This window comes from Akanthomyces muscarius, chromosome 2 (assembly GCF_028009165.1).
Source record: "Akanthomyces muscarius strain Ve6 chromosome 2, whole genome shotgun sequence".
NCBI classification, from domain to species: Eukaryota; Fungi; Ascomycota; class Sordariomycetes; order Hypocreales; family Cordycipitaceae; genus Akanthomyces; species Akanthomyces muscarius.
In genome coordinates, this window is record NC_079242.1 from 1,430,561 (window position 1) to 1,450,865 (window position 20,305).

Genomic DNA, 20,305 nt, shown 5'->3' on the forward strand with positions numbered 1-20,305 from the left:
CAAAACATCCAATTTTTTGGGGCCGCTAGACATGTGTCCGAGCTGCCGTCATTAGAAGAAGTGGGTGTAAATCTTGGAGTTCTCGTGGACTTCCATCTCCTATGATCATTGTTAGTTCACTTGCCTTTGAAGCGATGAATGGAGTTTAGGTACTAACCATTTTGAAGCTGTTGAGTTCCTCTTTGATCTGCTGGGCCAGCATGGGCGTGAGACGGTTGCACGTAGCAATCTCGCCTCGGCGATCGTATTCCTGAGGAGGCCAGGTGTCGTGGAAAATGAGGCGAGGGGAGAATGTGGCAGATCTCTTGCCAGCAGAGGGTGTTCCCGGGGCGCTTTTGCTATCAGAACGCAAACGGAGGGCGTTCATAAAGTAATCTTCGTTACCAAGAGCAATAGACCCAGTCCTTCTATGACCGTGGCCCTCATCGTTGGGCGTGCTTGGTGCGCTAGAGTTGGGCGAGTCGCTAATAGCAGGGACGTTGGGCAGTATAAGTTCTGGGGACACCAAGTCATTCGATCTCGTCGATGGGCTGGAAGAGCCAGGTCGCTTGAGAATGCCCTTACGCACGGCAGCCAACACTTCAGCACGCTCCTTGTCACCACCAACGATGCTGCGTCTTGGTCCGGGCTGGTCATTGCCTGGGCTTCCCACTTGTTCGGTAACCATTTCCGGGACATGGGCAGCGTCCATAGAGTTTCGCTCTAGGTGAGGGAAGCCAGTGACACCGTTGGAAGCAGTGGGGTCCGCAGTAACATTGACACGCTGCGTCTCGGCTTCAACGGTAATCATGGAGACGGCAGCCTGGCTGATCTCGGGAACGGCGGCCTCGGCGGCCGGGACACCGATGACTGACTTGGGACGGAACAAGCCAACCAGGGATCGAGTACTCTTCTTCATGCCACGGCCCATCTTGCGAATCATGACAGAAGCCGACGAGGCAGTGGAAGAGATGGACAGATTGTCGGTAGACCCGAAGAAGCGCGAGCCGTAGATGCTGTTTCCCAGTCCGCTAGCCTCCTGTGCCTCTGCAATGCGAGCCTGCTCGGCATCGTAGACTTGCTCAGCTGAGGGCTCCTTGTGCAGCTTGGTTGGCGATGGTGGGGTAGAAGGTTCCTCTTCGGCAACCTTGCGAAGCTCAGCAGCGCTACCAAAAGAAAAGGCACGGCGAAGTCTGGACGTCTTGCTCGTAGCTTTGGTGCCCTTTTGGTTGATAGCCGCAAGATGCTTCGCTGCCGGGCTGTCCAGCTTGGGGCCGGGAGGGCCAGATGCAGTGGCTGGACGGGACTCGGCAGGCTCAACAGGCATGGTGGCGGGCTTGGACAAGGGCGAGGGGCTGTGTGTACGCTTGATTGCGTCGCCAGAGGCTACACGGGGAGGAACATTGAGCTGCTTCGACTGCTCAGTCTTGGAGGCATTGTCTGCAGGGAAAGAGGGGGTGCCAGTGGGGGGAGGAGTGGTGCGGTTGGACTGCATGTCATCCTTGTTAGCCAGTGTGCTGCAAGCAAGGGGGTAACTGGGGCGGACAGGGTATCTTGCAAAATGTGGCTGACTTACGGAGGATGGTCGCGAGCTAGTGCTGCGGTTGGATGAGACACTATCCGAACTTCCTTTCCGCGTGTGCACGACAGCGGCGGGTGCAAGCGTAGCGGAGTTGGTGCTGTGGTCTCCACGTCGTCCAGCAGAAGATGGCCGGCCAGCAGATGACGGTCTTCCAGCCGAGGATGGTCTGATAACGGGGAGAGGTCCCTGCGTTTCCAAGGATTGGATACTGCGGCGACGCACTCTCATGGCCTCATCCTGGGCGGCACGGTTATACAACTCCTCAGCCGAGAGCTGAGCGGGATTGCTAACGCTATTGGACAAGTTGGGTACAGACGTCGAACCATTCTGAAGCTGGTACATGCCATTCGTAGCAGGAAGGTTGGTACTCTGGGAGCGATTGTGTAGAGGCTGGGGGATCGCTCTCCGGTACCTGTCCGGAGCAGTCTTGCCGTTGGCAGCAGCAGCATTATAATATGGTGACTGTTGAGCCACGAGGTTTCGTGATATGGCAGAATCGTCCCGGGTGACGTTGTTGGGGACCGTGAAGTTGAAGTTGTAACCCGGGGCATTATTGGCGTGACCTAGGTACTGGCCCGTTGGGGCGTATGAGCTTGTCGTGGGGACTGCGGATGACGAGTTGGCACGGTACGCTGCGTACTGCTGCCATTGCATATTATGATTCAGCTGGTTGAAGCTTCGGGGTTGGGCGGGACCAGAGCTGCCTCGGTAGCCTGTAGGAATGTTGCCATATGAGGAGGCTCGAGACGTGTGGCCATACTGGTTGCCCTGACGGTTCTGGTTGCCTGGTAGCATCGCGGCGGCAGAGGCTGGACGGGTCTGGAGCATAGTAGCTGTCGAGGTTTGCTGAGGATAGGCCTGGATCATAGCAGCCATACTTTGCACGGCCAAGGTTGAGTATGCGTCGGCTCGCGAGCGTGTAGTTGGAGTCGTATAAGACGTGGTTTCGAAGAAGATCTTGGTTGTGACGGGAAGTTGCAAGTTTCAGAGGATCTGTTATGAATTGGCTGATGAGTGTTAGCAATCGTCCTCCTTTTCTGACTTTTAGGGTGGCGAAATTGAACTCAGAGGGACAAAGAAGCAGACAAATGCAACGTGTGAGCAATAGCAGCGAATCGAAGAGAGCGAACCTTTTATCGGCTTGTCCAAGAGTAGACAGAGAAGATTGTCTAACGAAGGAACAGGTCGAGGAAATACCAAGCAGGCGTTACAAGCGAGCCAAAGGCTGATGGGATCCGAGAAATCCAACAGCAGCAAATATGGAGTATTGCTAGAATCGAAAAGAGGAGTTCGCAGGATTGTGGTGCGGACTCGTCCCTACTGGCAAGAGAGGCAAAGGAAAAGAGAGGCTCTAGAAATCCAAAGGAGCACAAGTGGTCAGATCACCAAGCTAATGGGTCAAGCATGGAGATGCTAGACAGGTCACCGTGGAGAAGAGGCCTGAAATGAACAAGAGCAAGACTCCGAGGTATTACGTGTCTCGCAGAAGTGTGTTGTGTCTATAGGCAGGAGAAGTCGTGGCCAAGGGGTTCGTTCGGTGCACGTACGTCAGCAACCTGCGAGGACGCGGACAAGAGTCGAGGAAGGCGAGTCGAGATGTGCAGCGTGAAACAGTGCAAAGAGTTCGATAACGATGGACAAAACACAGGAGCAGTCGAGGAGATGGATGGAATGGAGAAAAAGAGGAAAAAACACGAGGACAAAGTCGGCTGAGGGCTCGGGGTTGACGGGGTTGACAGAAATCAGGGGCAGAGGGCTATCAGGCTGGCTGACAGGCGTCCTTTGCAGTAGGGGAAAGTCGTCAGGTACACGGGCAGAGAGGCGACGAGTCGGAAGAAACGGATGAATAGGGAAAAGAAACAGAAATGGTCGAGTGTCGAATAGAGGTGATGAGAAACAGAAGAAAGAAGAGAGGATAGAAAGGAAAAGAAAACGAGAGGTTCGAGAGGCGTCGAAGTGTGTGGTGGTGGAGAGTTTTGGGGGGACAAAGGAGGAGAGGAGCCGGCCAGGCGCGTGAGGTGGGCAAGGCACGGGAAAAAAGAGAGAGCGCCGAGCCAGCAGGCACGGAAGCAGCAGCAACAAGGCCAATATTACACTAACAGAAGCACGCACCAGCGCCAGGGCAAGACACAGGAGAAGCAGTGAGAGCAGCACTAAGCTGAGGCGGGCAAAAGCTGGTCCAACGACAATAAAAAAGACTTGAAATCGGGCACCATTCTAGAGGGGATTCCCTGATGAGCTATCAACAATGAGCAATATCTACCTATGTCGAATGGCCGGCGGATGCAGCGATGCAGAGCGGCAGCAGTAACTTTACACCACTGCACGCAACTACCAATACATCACTGTACATATGTCCAGCGAGGCTGCAGCGGATTCGCGGACGTTGCAGGTGCTGTTGCTGCACTAACGGCGCTGCAGCGCCACCCACTGACGGCCTCAACGAGCCCGGTCGACGCACCCGCAACAAAGCCCACGAGCGGACTAGCCGCCTACAAACCCACCCTCTAGTTAACCCAGGCATCTTAGGGGTCTTGGGCGGGCCACCAGCACCCATGCGCACCACCGAGCATGACCAGCATATCGGCCTGGAGGATAAGGAGGGGCCAGAAATACGAGGTTTTTGCGGCGAAGCTCCCTCGTTTTGCAGGGTTTCTGCCTTTCTGCCGGGTTTCTCTGCCTCTGCGCGTGGAGATGGCCTGCGTCACAAACCTGGGTACGATAACGTCCCCCCAAATTGGAGGTCGGCTCATCAAGGTGAATCGCAGGAAGCAATGGAAAACCCATCATACAGCTACAGTTTACCGCAGCATCTGCGTCAATCTCCAAACGAACAGTCAAAAAAAAATGGTTAATAAAAAAAATTGTGTGCGCGATATTCTCCTGCGCCAGTGGCAAAATGATCCTGCATGAACTGGAACGGCTGGCTGGCTGGCGGCGGCGGCGTTGCAACAATTGGAATAGCGCTGCCAGGCGTGTGGTAGCCTGCGTGCCTGCCTGCTGCAGTAGCCTGGCGTCGGCGCTGTGGTCGGGGCGGCCTTGCTCTGGCGGGTTTACAGTTTTTTTTTTATTAGCCGGTGCATCGCGACGGTTCAGATTTGCGAGACACACGTCCGCAGGCATACTCTCGGCCGGACGCTCATCAACGACGAACCCCTTCCCCCCGTTCCAACACCTTACCCTGCTTGTCTGCTTTGTTCTATCTTCTGTTCTACCACCGCAGGGGTCCGAGGGGAATCGTCCATTTATCCGACCCCAACAAATGGCATGTGAAGTGCATGTTTGCTGCGTGCAGGCCCCGTAGGCATACATATCTCAGAAAAGCCACAGCGACGCCAGGATGAGACCCTATCCAGAGACGGCTTCGTCACTGACAGCATCACGGACCCGGACCATAGGCCCAGCTCGCCTCGCTGCCGTCCGACCAGCTAGCTAGCTGTCTGTACCTTGCGTACACCATCGGCGACCCCCTACCTAGGCACAACTGGAACACAGCAGCACCACTGCTTCTCCGCCAGCTTCTCGTACAGCAATGCTCCGTCCGCCCATCAGCGATCCACCCACGACACCCTCTCGCTCGGCCTGCCTAGACATTTTATGCAGCTCTTGCATGCATAGCTCGACCCTCCGGCGGGTCGGCGTCGATGGCGCAGGCTCTCCATCCGCCCTTGTCCGCGACTGATTGGCCTTGGTTGAGCTGCTGGCTGGCCTGGCATTCAAGCCGTCCCGCGCTAGCCAGGGGATGTGAGGGGGACCGACCGGGAGCCATGATATCCTTTGCCATGCCATGGCACTGGCTCCGCGGGCCTGAGAGGAGCAACAAAATATCAAACGAGTTTTTATACGTCCGTATCCGCACGAACGGCACGAGCTTTGCCCATTAATACATGGCTCCCCGCGTTGGGTGACATAGAGTTTCACGGCATGCAGTTCGGTGGGCAGATCGACAGCTGGATACCAGACAAACAGGCTTCCAGCATGCTTTTTCTCGCACAAAAAGACCAGAATGCCCCTCTATCCGTTTCTTTTCGACGTCCGTCTTGGGACAGGAAGAATAGTCACACAGCATGGGTCGCGCTACCCTTACATTTTCTTGCGCAACCCGGACGGGATGCCAGACTTTCCGACCTAGCCACAACGAACTAGCACCACCAAACTTGGGACGCGAGCCTTTTGGAGCGCCAAGTGGAACTATGATCGTGGCCGATCGAATGCGAACCAGCTGGGGAACAGAAGGAGTCGCAACGTGGACAAAAAGCAAGCCCTTGCGGTATTTCTTTTTCTTGGCCGAAGCTCCGATTCATCACACTTTTACCACTTTCACTTACTCTGCCGTCACTCGAACGCGTGGAGACGGCAAAGCCTCACCATGGCAAGGAAGAGAAGCCATGTACAAGCCAAGGGGAATGAGTTACACGTGTCAATGTAGATGGCTTTTTTTTCCCTACTTTCTTTCCCATGCCTTATATCTTCGGATGAGTCGTGATAACTAAGTAACATTGGCTACTGCGTATGCTGTTATCTAGACTTCCCCTGACACGCTTATTAGCAAATCAGCGGCTCGCTCGGATGTTGCTGCCCTGCATAACAGCAAATTGCACCGTTGCGCTTATTAGTACAGGCAATGATTACGACGCGCCCCCAGCAAATTCAATTAGACAGAATTACCAATTGTCAAAGCCCAACACCTCTAGAAAATTATTCATTTATTCTTAACGCGCTCTCCGGCGCTAAACTGCAAACTGCGCGGCTTGAGCCGTTCCAAGACTCGTGGCTTCCTGTCAGGTATGATACGCCCAGACATTTGAGCGTGTATTTGAGCGTGTACTTCCGTGCAGCATCACACAACAGCAACAAGCTACGCCGTCGTCTACTAGGTCGATTGAGCCTTGTCCCCCAATCCTTTTCTTTCTCTCCCCATCGGCGCTACGGCGTATCCGCGTGTTCCCCCGCGTTCCGTCGGGTTACACGATGCCGCCATCGTGCATTTCGTGTCACGGCCAAGTCCGGCTACGGACGTGCGATGATCTGTCGGACTGCATGAACCCATGGCTTCCAGGCTTCGAAATCGCCTCGCCAGAACAGCGCACAATTGGCGTACAAGATGCCAAGAATTCGTATAAGCCGTTCTTTTGCAGCTGACTGCCTCTGTGGAACGAGACGTCCATGTTCAGCAATATGTAATGATCCAGCACCAGATTAGAGTCTACCAGCAAGCCCCTCCAAAAGCGTTGACGCCACGGACACTTCACGCCGCCAAGTGGGTGACAAAAAAAAGGCCGCTCGAGTAAATAGAAATCGTGACTTAGTACTCTTATTCTCTTTGATAATTAGTTCTGTTTTCTCTTTTTTTTTTTCTCTCTTTTTTTTTAATCTTCTTCTTCTTCTTCCTTCTTACTTTCTTCATTTCTCTCGTTTTATTATAACTGACGACCACTGGCGTGTTTTTTTCTACCCCTTTGACCGCATATGGAAGCATGTAGCAAGTAGCGATTGTGCGGCACGTACTAGTAGTTTCACAGTGAGCTTTTTGTACATGATTTTCAGCTGGATTGGGAGCTAGGCTCAGCTCAGCTCGCGCCTAGGCTTAAATGGGTTCCGAGGCTGCTTATTTAAAATACAAGGGATAGAGTTTTGCGCAGGGCAAGACACAATGCATGAGGCACGCGACGCCTTACACTTTTACACTTGTTAGTCCGCAATGCTAGTAAGTCGTGTATGGAGATCGCTGCTGTACTCGCTACTGCTGCAGACCCCCCTGGTAATCAACTTGAAACCTCTGTATAATGGAAAGTCATGTAGATAATGATGTATTTAATTTCCATTTTTTTCCCTGATCTCAAAACATTCCGACCAAGTTATGTCTCGTGTCCTCTGACGCCGTTTTTTTAAACTTTTTTTTCCTTCTCGGTCAGGCTAGTAAGATATGCCTCACACCAGCTCTTTGTTTCGTTTCTGCGGCCTCAACCACTCCGAGAAACTAAATTGACTTTTCGCTAACCACCAGTAGTGCTGTTTTTAGGCCGGCCTTGGCCGGCGCCAGTTCCAACCGCTGCGCCGGGAGAGGCGGGGGTTTGGGACGATAGGAGGATTTCGGTGGGCAAAAACTTCACATGATAGAAAGACGAGTGGCAGGTCACTGACGCATATGATGGCGTCAAGTTTGCATCTTTTTGTACATAAACCGGGGCTTTGAAGGCGCTCTTTGGCCTTCCTTGCTGCTCCCCCTTCCTCTATCATGGCGTGTTAGGGCTTGATTATGCTGAGCACATATGACAGCAGCACTGGGCAATGAGACACACGCACACACTTTTTTAGCTATCAAGTATTCATGGCGTGCACACTACGGAATACGGCCCACGTAAGACTTCATCCTCAAACGCTCAGCATGAGGACGACATATCAGGATGCTGGAAGGCGTAGAGGACAATATCGGACGATTAAATCTCGTCGTCCCCTCTACTTGTTATCCCCTGTCACTTGGCGACCCTTTCTCCGCAGATTTGAAACCAGCAGTTCAGCTCGCCAGGTGCAGCAAAGAAAGAGTAACGCCCGCTCTGCCTTTTGCCGCCCACAGCAGCCCCTCTCCATGTTACTTTAATCTGTCATCCGTGCATTTCTCCTGACCATCCCCATCTCGAGACTCGAGTTTCGATTTCGATCTCCAACTCTGGCCCCCCTGTAGTGGTGGCCAAGGGCTGGTTCTAGAAGTAGGACAATCCTGTCTTCTCCACCAAAATATCCTGGCATCGGGATTCTTTTTTTGGAGCTCAGGAATTGTAGCAAGTCTCCCGTTGGCCGCCCGTCCAAGGTTTTTTTTTTCACCCGCAGCTTGTGAACAAGGCCGCGTAATTCCGCCCAACACAGCAGACCGTTCAAAAGTCCACCTCCCCTGGCCGCCCACGCAATTTATTAGTAGCAATTGTAAATCCGAAATTCGTGGCAGCTGGAGATCTCCAAGAGCCACAATTTGAGCCCGCCTCGAAACAAGGGTGCCACAAAAAGATAGCAAGCGGTGTTTATAGAAGCTGGGGTTAGCGAGGGAGTTATAACAAAGGAGCCGTGAGCTAGTTTTACAGTGGTGCCTCATTTCGTCAACACTATGCAGAACTGCTGCCTCAACTTACCCTATCATGTAGGTGACAAACAAGATGCCGCTCAAGGCAATAGAAGCAGAGGCTTGTCATCTCTTTTACCAGTCATTTTTTCCTAGTTTTCTAATTTTCCTCGTTTGTCCATATTTGCTTTATTTTTTTATTTTTCACAAAGTTTCCTATTCACAGTAACCGGCAGGCGCCTGCGTCTTTCTTAAGCACCCCTGCTAATCCCCTTTGGCCTGGGGATAGTTATATCTCAGTTGTGTTTGGTGCGTTCCTGCATTGCTTTCCTCACTTCTCTCATCCTCTCTCCCCAGTCAATCAGCGTACACTAACCGTACACCAATGCCATGTCTGAGAACGAGGAAGACGTTAGACATGCAGATTGAGGCTGGCTCTGTGCAAGGGGCAATTGCGCCGTAGTGAGACTGCTCGTAGTACTAGTCCACCGAGTGGTCCCGAATCGGCCCTCGACACGCGTATTCAGAAAATCAATTCTAGCATCAGGCAAGAAATACTGGGTAGGCAAATATATGCAACATTTACGGATGATGAATCATTTTCCAATAGATTCATCGCGCCCGGCCTCGTAAAATGGGCCGTGGTCAAATACCTGATGAAATGCATAAACCCGGCTTGCCTCGGCTGGATGGTCCGGCTGCCGCTCGCGACGACTCAGTCGCTGTTTGAGACAACGCGGCTGCGGTTTGCAGCACTGCTTCTTCTGCAAAGCATGCGCCACCATTCCACAAACCTGTAGAGAGCTAAAAGGGACTGCGAATGACAATTGCAACTTTTATTCAATCGAGATCAGGAAGCACAAGGCTCAAACGCCGTAAAAGATGGCAGGCCGAGGCCGAGATCGGTCGAGCCAAGGACCGCCTGCCGAGATGCCCAACGGCGACGCTTCAGAAACAACACCGTTACTGAGGGCATCATCAACTGAGCACCTCCGAGAGCGTGGCGGTAGCAACCCCCCCAGCGCCAATCCATCGCAGCAAGATGACGAGACAACAGTCATTGCCGAAGAGCTGCCCTTTTCCAAGCTCATGCTGGTCCTGAGCACCTCCTTCTTCGGCGTCTTCCTGGCTGCCCTCGACTCCAGCAGCATCGCCACCCTGTCGGCGCCCATCGCCAGCGAGTTCCGCTCCCTCAGTCTGCTCTCCTGGCTAGCGACCGCCTACCTCATCGCCAACGCCGCGTGCCAGCCCATCACGGGCCGGCTGACGGACATTTTCGGCCGCCGCGCCGGCATCGTGGCCAGCAGCCTGCTCTTCGCCCTGGGCAGCCTGCTCTGCGGCCTGGCCCCCAACGCCGGCACCATTGTCCTCGGCCGCGCGGTCGTGGGCGTTGGCGGCGGGGGGCTGATTTGCATCCCCATGTTCCTGACCTCGGACCTAACCCCCCTGCGGAGGCGCGGCGTCCTTCAGGGCATTGGCAATCTGTGGTACAGCGCCGGCGCCATGCTGGGCGGCGTCTTTGGGGGCCTGCTCCATGATCGCACCAGGATGGGCTGGCGGCTCGCCTTTCTGATGCAGGTGCCGCCGGCGCTACTGCTGATTCCGGCTGTCTGGGTGCTGGTCAAGGTGCCGCCGAAACAGTCGGACAAGTCGTATCTAGCTCGGGTCGATTACCCTGGTGCCTTTTTTACCTGTTCATTCCTGGTACTGCTGCTGCTAGGGCTGAATACAGGTGGCACATTGGTACCATGGAGTCATCCACTACCACTGACGACTCTTCCGCTCTCGGTTGTCTGCTTCGTCGGGTTCATTTGGTGGGAAAGCAAAGCTACGCAGCCCATTATTCCAGTGCGTCTTTTTCGCAATCGCACCATCCTCTCCAACTGCTTTGGTAGCCTGTTCATATCCATGGTGCTCCTGATTGCCACCTACTACGCTCCCTTGTATCTACAGGTTCGTGGTGATTCGGCTGCTGCAGCTGGCGTGAAGTTGCTATGGCTGCCCCTGGGCGGGTCGATCGGCTCACTTGCAACTGGATACGCAATGGCTTGGACCGGCAAGTACGTGCGACTGGGGATTTTTGGCAGCCTGATCCTGATTGCGGGTACGATACTTTTCGCTCTCCAGAGTGAAGTCACTTCGTCCTATTTGACATGCGTCGCTTTGGTGCTTGTTGGAGGTGGGTTCAGCGTCGTCTCGACGACTGTCGCTGTTGCGAGCATTGCAGCAGCCGATCACTCGCAACAGGCTGTCATTACCTCTGCTATCTGTAAGCCTATCTGCGTCTATGTACTTGCAACCGACTCGTACAGAAATGGCTAATGTTTTGTCACAGTTTTGGCCCGAAGTGTAGGTGCTATGCTTGGTATAACATCAGTCTCTGCTGCCTATCAAAACATATTGAAAAGCAGACTGTTGGATCGCTTTGGAGACGAACAAGAGGCGCTTGAGGAGATTGGTCGCATTCTGGATAGTCTGGAAGAGATCAACCATCTTCCGGAAGGGTGGAAAGATGGCGTCATGGTCTCGTTCATGGAGGCTTTTGACGCTGTCTGGTACACGACGATTGGTGCGGCCGTACTGGCTTTGGCGTGTATCTGCCTCGTCCAGCAGCATGAGCTCCATTCAAGACTAGATAGGCGATAAACAGAAGCCTTCATTATTTATCAATTGACATGAACAACGTTTCTAATATTGAGCTCAATAGTGATGCCGTATTTTTTCCTATCCAGCATAAACTTACTCAACTTTCAGCGACGGTCCACTGGCTTCAATATGTGTCCAACGAAGCTGGCTGGGCTTCAAAGGCCCAGCTACCTTGACCACTTGGTTCTCACCTGGCAGCACATCGAACCCATTGTCACTCAGCTTCAGCCCCTCAACTTCCTCAAACACGAATGCTTTTACAGGTCGCTGAGCAGACACAGTCACTTGACCATCTGCGTCAGACACCTCAAACGAGACGCCGCGACCCGCCATGTCCAGGAACTTGACAGGGTCCGGCCATGCTGTGTCCGTGACAACAGTGCTGCCTCCATCCAAAGTAAGTTGGGCATGTACCACATACGGGTCGTATTCGTCCGTGTCAAACGCGCGAGTCTCGTCTTTTGAGCTCGGAATGGACGCAGCGAGCGCCTCGTCCTTGACAATGTCCGTCGTACAGTTGGCACCGACCTTGATGCGTCGTTGGATCGCAGGCTGCACATCCTGGCCTGTCCGTACCGAGATGAAACGAATCGTCACGATGGCACCCACCTCCTTCACACTGCTGCTGACAGCCCAGACGCTAAACGTGCTGCGACCGCTGCGTGCCGGCAGGGTCTGGTCGACCTGGCCGGTGCACAATTTCGAGTTCTCGTCGATGTAGTACCCCGTCTGCGTCCAGTCGTGGTACGTTCGCGCGACGCCGACGTCAATGGGCTGCAGCGCCCGCTTTATGGCGTAGTACGCGGGCTTCTTGACCAGGTAGTAGTCAACAACGGCCCACGACATGGTCGGCCAGCAGTCGTTCAGCTGCCACACCAGCACGCCGCCGCACTTCCGGGCACCAGGTGTACCCCATTCACGCCGCCACGTCTTGTACGAGAATCGCATCGCCTCCGCCTGGACGACCTGCGTGAGATGCGTGTACGAGGCAAGATCGCTGCGAACGCGGAAGTTTTCGGCAACGTATGTCATCATGCGGCGCTCGTGTCCGATGCCCTTGTTGTGGAAATCAAGCACCATGGAGCCCGGGTACAGCTGCGAGGGCTTGGTAGTCATGCGCTGGGTGGTGGCGAGGTGAGGATACGCTTCCATGCCGAATTCGCTGACGAAGCGACCGCCCAGCTGCTCGACTTCTTGGTATTTGTTCAAGGCGCCATGCCATACTGGGGACTTGTCAGTAAGCCGAGTGATAGTTGTGCAAGGGTACGGTACTTACAGTTCCACTGATGGATGTCGCCAACGGTAGGGTCGGCAGTTGGCTTTCCGTCTCCCCAGGGGCTGCTGGGGTGGTAGATGTTGTGGGGATCTTCCTCATTTATTACCCTGGGCAGCAGATGCTCATAAATGTATCTTGCGGGGAACGTCGACTTGCGCCAAGCCTCGGGGTCTTTGTTCTCAAAATCATAGTCAAGCTTATAACGCTCTTGGACCTGATAATCTTCGTTGTTGCCAGCCCAGGCGATGACTGCCGGCCTCCATCGCATTCTTTGCACCTGCTGCCTGGCCTCGAGCTCAAAATTTGTCAGATATGAATCATAGGCCGGGTAGCTTGCGCATGCAAACTGGAAATCGTGCCACACGAGCACACCGAGCTCATCACAGGCATCCAAGAGAGCATCGTCTTCGTAGACACCGCCGCCCCATATGCGGATCATGACTTGATTGCCGTCCGCCATGAGCTTGATCCAGTCGTGGTAGCGCTGGGATGGGATCTGAGCGAGGTAGCTATCAGCGGGGATCCAGCAAGAGCCTCCACCAAAGACATCGACATTGTTTACGCGGAAGTAGAAGGACTTTCCATATGCATCAGGCTCTTGAATAAGGGCCGTTCTCCGGAACCCAGTAAGTCGTGAGAGCGTGTCCAACTCCTCGCCACCCGAGCTAATGACGCGAGCCGTGAGCTTGTACCTAGTTTGAAGTCCATAGTGAAGGGGGTACCAGAGTTGCGGGTTTTCTAGCGTGAAAGGCAGGTTTGCGGTGCCATCCTCAACTTGCGCATCACCTTGCAAGACGACCGTGTCGTCGAGTTCCAGGGACACTTCGACTTTGTCGTCGGGAGAGATATTGCCAGTTATTTTGGCAAAAACTATTCCGTTGCAGGTCTTGAGGTCTTCGCTGACAGTATTTTGAGCCCAGACATCGGACAATCTGGTGGTATACTGTTCGAAGAACACAGGCTTCCATGGGCCGGCCGTCATAAGAATCGGACCCCAGTCCCAGCCCCAGTTGTACTGCGCTTTGCGAACGGGGACCCGGCCTGCCTCGGTCTGTCGAACAAGAAAGTCATGTTCATGACTATGCTCTTTGACGAGGTCACGACCACGGATCAAGGCCGAGTCAAAGAGAATTTCGAGGCGGTTGTTCTCTCCAGGTCTGACGTATTGGGAGACGTTGGCTCTGTATGTGACGAACATGTTTTCGGCTTTGATGATCTGGTGACCGTTGAAAACAACCGTGGCAAACGTATCCAGACCCTCAAATACAAGCTCGGACATGATCGCGCCATCAGATATGGCAGGAACGACAAACTCGAGGCGATACACCCAATTCTTTTCACCAATCCATTGCACAGATCTCTCGTTGAGGTCTACAAAGGGGTCAGGGATTCTGGAGAATAGTATGATTAGTTGTCTTCTTTGTCCAGGCTTGTCAACGGTGTACTACTTTTTGTTTGCCAGCAAGTCGACATGAACCTGGGTCGGAACCTGGGCTACGGGGAGCCACTCATCACTGGCCCAACCCTGCTGTTGAAAGGTCCATCCGTGGGCCAATTGCTGTCTCGTAAGAGCCATTATAGAGGCAATTCTGGATAATGAAGAAGAACGCAGATTTACAAGAGATAGCGAAACAATTGGAGACGGAGATGGGGTGGACTATAAATGACTACAAATAACCACTCCAACACTAGTCGTCACCCCACAGCAGTGACGCTGTTTAGCTGTGGTCTGGTCCCCCACGGCTGGCACCCCGCTGTGTGGGGGTGGGCAGTTGGGCGGAGGTAAGTAGCTACGAGGGTGTGAGACACGGGGATAAGTTGGGTGGAGGGCGGACATATATAGTTGGAAAGGAAACTGCAGAGTCCCTTTCCCCGGTAATATATTTTTGAGGGCGTTGAGCCCCTGCATAAATCACCCCGGAGCGCATGCATGCAGAGATCAGCAAGGAAGTGCTGAAAAGCGACACTAGTGGCTGCGATGGTAGTGTATTGGGAAAGAAGAAAATTGAAGAAAATAACAAGAAGTCAGGAGAAGTAAGAGGAACAAGCGGTATGAGACAAATAACAAGATTCAGGAACCAACAAAATGTGCGACTTGGAGCACTGTATTGGTAGCCTGACATATCGAAGCAATCCAGGGTACTGATGACCCCCACAAGCGGCCTCGGTCTCGGTCTCGGCCTGCGCCACGGCTCATCCACAGTGGACGAAGCCTGGCGCTGTGGCTTGGGCGACGGTTGCGCTTTGCCGGCCGAGCGAGCGACGCCGCTGCTGATGAATGCCGCGCTCCTACCAAGCCGGGACCGCCCCCAGACAAGCAGCTCATGCTGCAGCTCGATTTCCCCGTCCCTCTCTCAAATCTCGTCCACCCTTTTGACTTGATCTCCACTCGCAGGTGACTCGTCGGCTCGCATCTCGCATCTCATTCATGTATTTCCGTCTACGAGACTCCGAAGCGACAGAGCGGTAGGTCAAAGGCCCGCCCGCTGTCGATGGCGTCTTGCCTTCTCCGGGCTCTCACATTCCCCCAAAGAGATCCAGTTTTGCGGCACCAACGTCCGCCTCGTTGAGGCACCTAGGCCAATGTCTTCGGCAAAGGCCAACTCGGGCAACGCGCAGCCGCCCCAGCCGTTGGCGGCCTCGCCTCCGGCCCAAGCGTTTGGTCGTAGAGTCAACCGCTCGTGCATGGAGTGCACGAGACGCAAAATCAAGTGCGACGGCCGCTTCCCTTGCAGCAGCTGCGTGTATTACAGGGCTTCCGAGGCATGCGAGTACCGTCAGCGGTCTAGGAGAAATGCAGTGAGTAGGAGGTAAACTGACTGTTTTCTCTGGGCTTTCCACATTCATGCTAACTGGTCTGTTGTTGAAGTGCCCATGAGGACGTCCTTCACAGACTGAAGGGACACGAAGACATTCTTGACAAGTTGTTCCCCGGGTACAACTTATCAGACCTAGAAACGAAATCCCGTCTAGAGCTCTTGGACGAGCTTGGCATTCGTGGCCTGGCAATCCACAGTCAACCAGCGCACAATCGGTCATCACATCATGCGCCGTCGTCAAGCAATAAAGACGCTTCATATCAAGGCGAGGATGACTCTGCGCCGATTTCTGAGAACGGAGACGCTGCCCCTGAACCACAATGGAATGAATCGCTCGACCAGCGTGAAACTGTGGCCACCGACGACATCAACGCCATCGGGCTGGCCACGGATAAGCAGGCAAGATCGTACCTCGGCATATCGTCAATGAGCGCAGCATTTCGCGCCATTTTCAGGCTCTACCCGCCGACCAAAGATCATACGGCCGCTCGCGCGAGAGCCTGTGCCGCCGCGCCGCCGCCCAGCCAGCTCGCGGTCCCGATGCTCACCCGGGATCCAGCCCTCAGTCTGCTGCGCGAACAGCGGTGCATCGATTTTTACTTTGACCACTTCCATGCAGTAACGCCGCTGATAGACGAGCACGATTTTCGCAAGCAATATACCACCGGTGGGCGACGCGACGGCTCCTGGCTTGGTCTGCTCAACATGGTCTTTGCGCTGGGGAGCATTGCGTCCGGCAGCGAGAGTCTCCACGAGGAATACTACAAAGCGGCGCGGGCATCCTTCAGCCTCGACAGCCTGGGCTCTGGCAACCTTTACAGCCTGCAAGCTCTATGCCTCCTCGGCGGTTTCTACCTGCACTACCGCAACTCGCCCAACATGGCGTACGGCATTCTCGGCGCCGCGCACCGCGTCGCCATCGCCCTCGGCCTGCACCGCGAACCTCGGCGCAGCAACAGCAGCAGCAGCACACACACCACACCCGATCCCGACGAAGTCCGACGCGCCGAGACGCGGCGGCGCACGTGGTGGAGCCTCGTCTGCGTCGACTCGTGGGCGTGCATGACGCAGGGCCGACCAACCTGCGGCCGGTGGGAGCCCGCGACCATGGACACGGCGCTGCCGTCGGCGCTGCACGTCGACGACCACGCCGCGCTGTCCCTACGCGCGAGCGCCCAGTTCTGCCTCATCTGCGACCGCATCCAGGAGCGGCTCGCGCGCATCGGGCGCATCACCGGCGACGAGATCCTGGCGCTCGACCAGGACCTGCAGGCGTGGCACGCGGCGCTGCCTGCCGTCCTGAAGCAGGTCGACACGGCCTCGGCGCACCCGCGGCTGCAGGTCGCGCGCGAGTTCCTCCGCACGCGCTACTACAACGCCCGCGTCATTCTCGCGCGCTGCTCCGTGCTGCTCATGGCGCAGAACTGGCGCCGCAAGATTGTCGAGGATCTGCTGCAGGACCAGCGCCACACGCTCGCCCGCTGCTGCGCCGTCGCCGCCGACGCCATCGACGCCATCGCCCTCTACTGGACCCCCAACCGCTTCCTCGTCTGGAACTCGGGCTGGTACCTCTTCCAGGCCTGCACCGTGCCGCTGCTCGCCATGGCCATGGAGCGCAACCTCGGCCGCGGGGGCGGTGGCGGCGCGGGCGCCGCTCCGTTGACCATGTCGCGGCAGTTTGTCGCCTGGCAGGAGAGCCTCGCCAAGGCGCTCGGTGCCTTTTCCGAGATGCGCGCCTGGATGCGCACCTCGGACCGCTCTCCGGACATTGTCTCGGCCATGTACGAGGCCCTCACGGCCGACACGGACGCCTTTGTGCGCACGCCGTCGGCGAGCGACGGCAGCCTCGACCTCTTTGGCTGGTGCGACGAGCAGCTGACCGAGATGGACTGGGGCATGTTTCTCGGCGAGGACAGCATGCCGCCAGATATGATGCCGCTGGCATAGCGGCTTTCTCGTATATTACACAGGTTACATACATGTTCATGGAGCTCAGGCTTGTTTCTGACGATTGTTAATGCTTTTACCATCTTGCTAGTTTAGCGTTTGTCACTTATTTAGAAGTATATATCCACAATGATCAAGAGAACAGGGGTAACTTTATCAGGCATCCGATGTTAATATTTTAGTCTTGTTTTCCGCCATTCACTTCGCTATTGATACAAGAAAAATTGCCATTGTGTCCCTCCACGGTTGCCTCTCCTTGCCCTCTTATCTGCCCACTACCAAATTTTGATATCAAATACACAAAGAAAAACAAAGACCGAATGGTGCTTCAAAAATGTGATAATTCTTCTTCCCTTTTCCCACTCTTCCTTTAACAAAGATTCAGGGCTCAACTACCACGACGGCCACGCTTGACCGGTGGCGGCGGCGATCGCGAAACGCTAGAGCTGTTGGCTCGTCTTCGCTTCGCCGGCACGGGGCTCGACGACCGCTGCTTGCCGTTGCTGCGCGAGCTGCCGCGCTTCGCGGGAGGTGGTGAGGGGCTGCGGTCTTCCGCCTTGATGCGACGTGCTGGCGGCGGTGAGCGTGAGCGAGACGGCGAGCGCGAGTACGAGGGCGAGCGGCCTCTCTTGCGGGGAGGAGGGCTGCCGCTGATGGAGGAGCTGTTGCGGCGCTTGCTCCGGGGCGGGCTGACATCGCGGGCGCGGCCACGAGGCGGTGGTGGTGGTGGTGGTGAGGCTTCGCGAAAGCGGCTTCGCGAGCGGGAGGGCGAGCGGGACGCATCGCTGTATGAGTCGTAGGAGCGGCTGCGCGAGCGGCTGTATGACGCGCGGCGGCCGCGACGAGGAGGACTGGCCGAGCGTGATGGTCTGCGTCTGCCACGACCGGCGTCAGAGACGGAACGGCTTCTGCTGCGGCTGCTGTATGAAGCGGAGCGACTGCGCGAGTACGACCCGCCACGACGAGAGGGCGTGCGGGACAGTGAGCGGCCGCGATCGCCGTCAATGCGGCGCGGGCTTCGCGAGCGACTGTACGAGCGGGACCGCGAGCGCGAGTACGACGAGCCAGACCGCGACGAGTAGCTCGACACAGAATCGGAATCGGAGTCGTCGCGCGCGGCGGCCGGTGCGGGAAGCGCCGGCTTGGGCATGTTTTGGAGGAACGCGCGCATTTCCTCGGTGAGCGCGCCGAGCCCGATGCTGGTAAAGTAGTTGATGGAGAAGCGAATGTTGCGGGCATTGTCCTTGGGGAAGAGGCCCTCGAGGCTGGGGCGCAGCATCTCGTCGGCCATACGCGTCTTGATCTTGGGCACGCCCACCTCCTCGACGATGCTCTGGAAGAGGATCTTAATGAAGATGCGGCTGCTCGATGTCGTCTCGTCCTCGTTGAGGTGGATGGCGGACAGGCAGTGCCAGCCGAGGGCGTCGGAGCCAAACATGTGGCCAAATAGCATGGCAATGTTGCGCAGTTTGTTGTTCTCGTAGCGGTGGATGGTCTCGTAGTACTTCTGGAACGACTGCTCAAACAGGTCGCACCAGAGGCGGTTGATTTTGGCGAAGCGCTCCGCAATCAGGCCAAAGAATTTGGTGTACGTCTTCTCTTGCGAGCAGCACTCTACAATCATGGAGGGCATCTCGGGTTCTTGGCCCGCAGGTAGGTTGATCTTCATGAGTTTGTGCGTAGCTTCCTCGGGGTCGGCGCTCGACATGATGGTTAGGTAGATGGTGCGGCGCAGGTTGACGAGGTCAGCGTTTGACTGATCCTTGATTTCCATGGCCTTGGTTTCCCGGTCATCCTCCTCATCAGAGCTCTCATCCTCGGCATCATCGTCATCGTCTTCGTCGTCGCTGGCTTCGCCCAGGATTTCTGCCTTGAGTCTCTTGTATGCCTCCTCATTCTCCTCGTATTGCTCGTCAAACTTGAAAATGTTGAGAGTGTCTTGTACATTGACTTCGCCGTCGAGCTCGACTTGGTGTGTGATTTGGTCTTCCTCCTCGACAAGGTCCAGCTCTTCCTTGACGGCCGGGTTATCCTTGTAGCGGTCCTTGCGCACCTGGAAGAGGACCTCGATCATGTACTGTGTTCGCTTATCGATGCCGGCCTCGTGTAGGATATTGCGGAACTGGTCAAAGATGACATTGGCAATCGTGGGTCGCATCTCTTCGAGGAACTGGCCGACTTCACGGCAGAAGCCAACGGCGATTTCGACACCGTCGTCGGTGGGCTTGTTGAGCAACAAGAGGAGAATCTGGCCGGCAAGCATTTCGTGCTGGACCTGCTGATTGATCAGGTGCGCCAGGAATGTCGTGGAAGCCAGGCACACCGACTTGTCGTTTCGCTTGAATCCCTTGCGGAACTGCATCACCAGGCGCTTAATGAGGAGCTCGCCAACCTGCGGGAGCTTGGTGTTGACAATGGCGACCATGGCGGCGTAGATGGGCGTAAAGGGCAAACTGGCAGCCTGCGCCTTCATTATCGATCGACAAAAGAGACCACGTCCGCGAATCAGGTTCTCGCTGAAGAGCTCCGGAACAATATGCTTGATGTTGGCCGTGTGGACCTTGTTGATGAGACCGTTGATACTCTTCTTGAGAGCCTCCCAAGCCATGCGCTGGTATTCCTTGCTGGTCTTGTCGGTAATTTGCGACTGCAGGGCTCTCAGACGCGCGGGGGGGATGTATGTGCCTCCGGATCGCATCGTCAGGAGCTTCTCATATTCGGCCTTGGCCGCCGCCTGCTTCTGCTCCTCGGTCGGGACTGGGGGAGGCGTGCGCGTGCGCGAGCGCGCGCGGCGGCCACCGGGACGGTACGAGTCGCCTCCCTCGCGACGATGATTGCCGCCGTGATTGTCGCGATCACGCTCGCGGCGCGGGATTCCCACCTCGGCCGACGCCATGATGCCGTCTGTGCCTGCGCTGGGGACCGTGGATGTTGCGAGTTCGTTTGGCGGAGCTCGAGAGTCGGCAGCGTTGGTCGCTGGATTCCGAAATCCCGTAGAT

General features: G+C 55.6%; 5 protein-coding genes across 6 annotated transcripts; 2 read left to right on the plus strand and 3 right to left on the minus strand.

Annotated features, from left to right (window-relative positions):
* Positions 1-51: 51 nt before the first annotated feature.
* Positions 52-2,437, minus strand: LMH87_003577 (uncharacterized protein; the record flags this gene model as incomplete). Its single annotated transcript, XM_056194669.1, has 3 exons — positions 52-99; positions 158-1,468; positions 1,556-2,437. The coding sequence occupies 3 exons, from the start codon at positions 2,435-2,437 to the stop codon at positions 52-54; spliced, it is 2,241 nt and encodes a 746-aa protein (XP_056048374.1).
* A 7,063-nt stretch (positions 2,438-9,500) lies between these two features.
* LMH87_003578 (uncharacterized protein) lies at positions 9,501-11,264 on the plus strand (the record flags this gene model as incomplete). Its single annotated transcript, XM_056194670.1, has 3 exons — positions 9,501-9,624; positions 9,688-10,887; positions 10,954-11,264. The coding sequence occupies 3 exons, from the start codon at positions 9,501-9,503 to the stop codon at positions 11,262-11,264; spliced, it is 1,635 nt and encodes a 544-aa protein (XP_056048375.1).
* Positions 11,265-11,357: 93 nt separating this feature from the next.
* Positions 11,358-14,116, minus strand: LMH87_003579 (uncharacterized protein; the record flags this gene model as incomplete). Its single annotated transcript, XM_056194672.1, has 3 exons — positions 11,358-12,487; positions 12,541-13,931; positions 13,989-14,116. 3 exons carry the CDS (start codon positions 14,114-14,116, stop codon positions 11,358-11,360), a joined length of 2,649 nt encoding a protein of 882 aa, XP_056048376.1.
* A 1,007-nt stretch (positions 14,117-15,123) lies between these two features.
* LMH87_003580 (uncharacterized protein) lies at positions 15,124-17,306 on the plus strand (the record flags this gene model as incomplete). Its single annotated transcript, XM_056194673.1, has 2 exons — positions 15,124-15,350; positions 15,410-17,306. 2 exons carry the CDS (start codon positions 15,124-15,126, stop codon positions 17,304-17,306), a joined length of 2,124 nt encoding a protein of 707 aa, XP_056048377.1.
* Positions 17,307-17,694: 388 nt separating this feature from the next.
* On the minus strand, positions 17,695-20,202 carry LMH87_003581 (uncharacterized protein; the record flags this gene model as incomplete). Of its 2 annotated transcripts, none has more annotated exons than XM_056194675.1 (1): positions 17,695-20,202. In XM_056194675.1, the coding sequence occupies one exon, from the start codon at positions 20,200-20,202 to the stop codon at positions 17,695-17,697; it is 2,508 nt and encodes an 835-aa protein (XP_056048379.1). The 2 variants fall into 2 exon arrangements, with proteins under 2 accessions (XP_056048379.1, XP_056048378.1); XM_056194674.1 differs by having other exon boundaries at positions 17,695-20,004.
* Between the last annotated feature and the right edge of the window lie 103 nt (positions 20,203-20,305).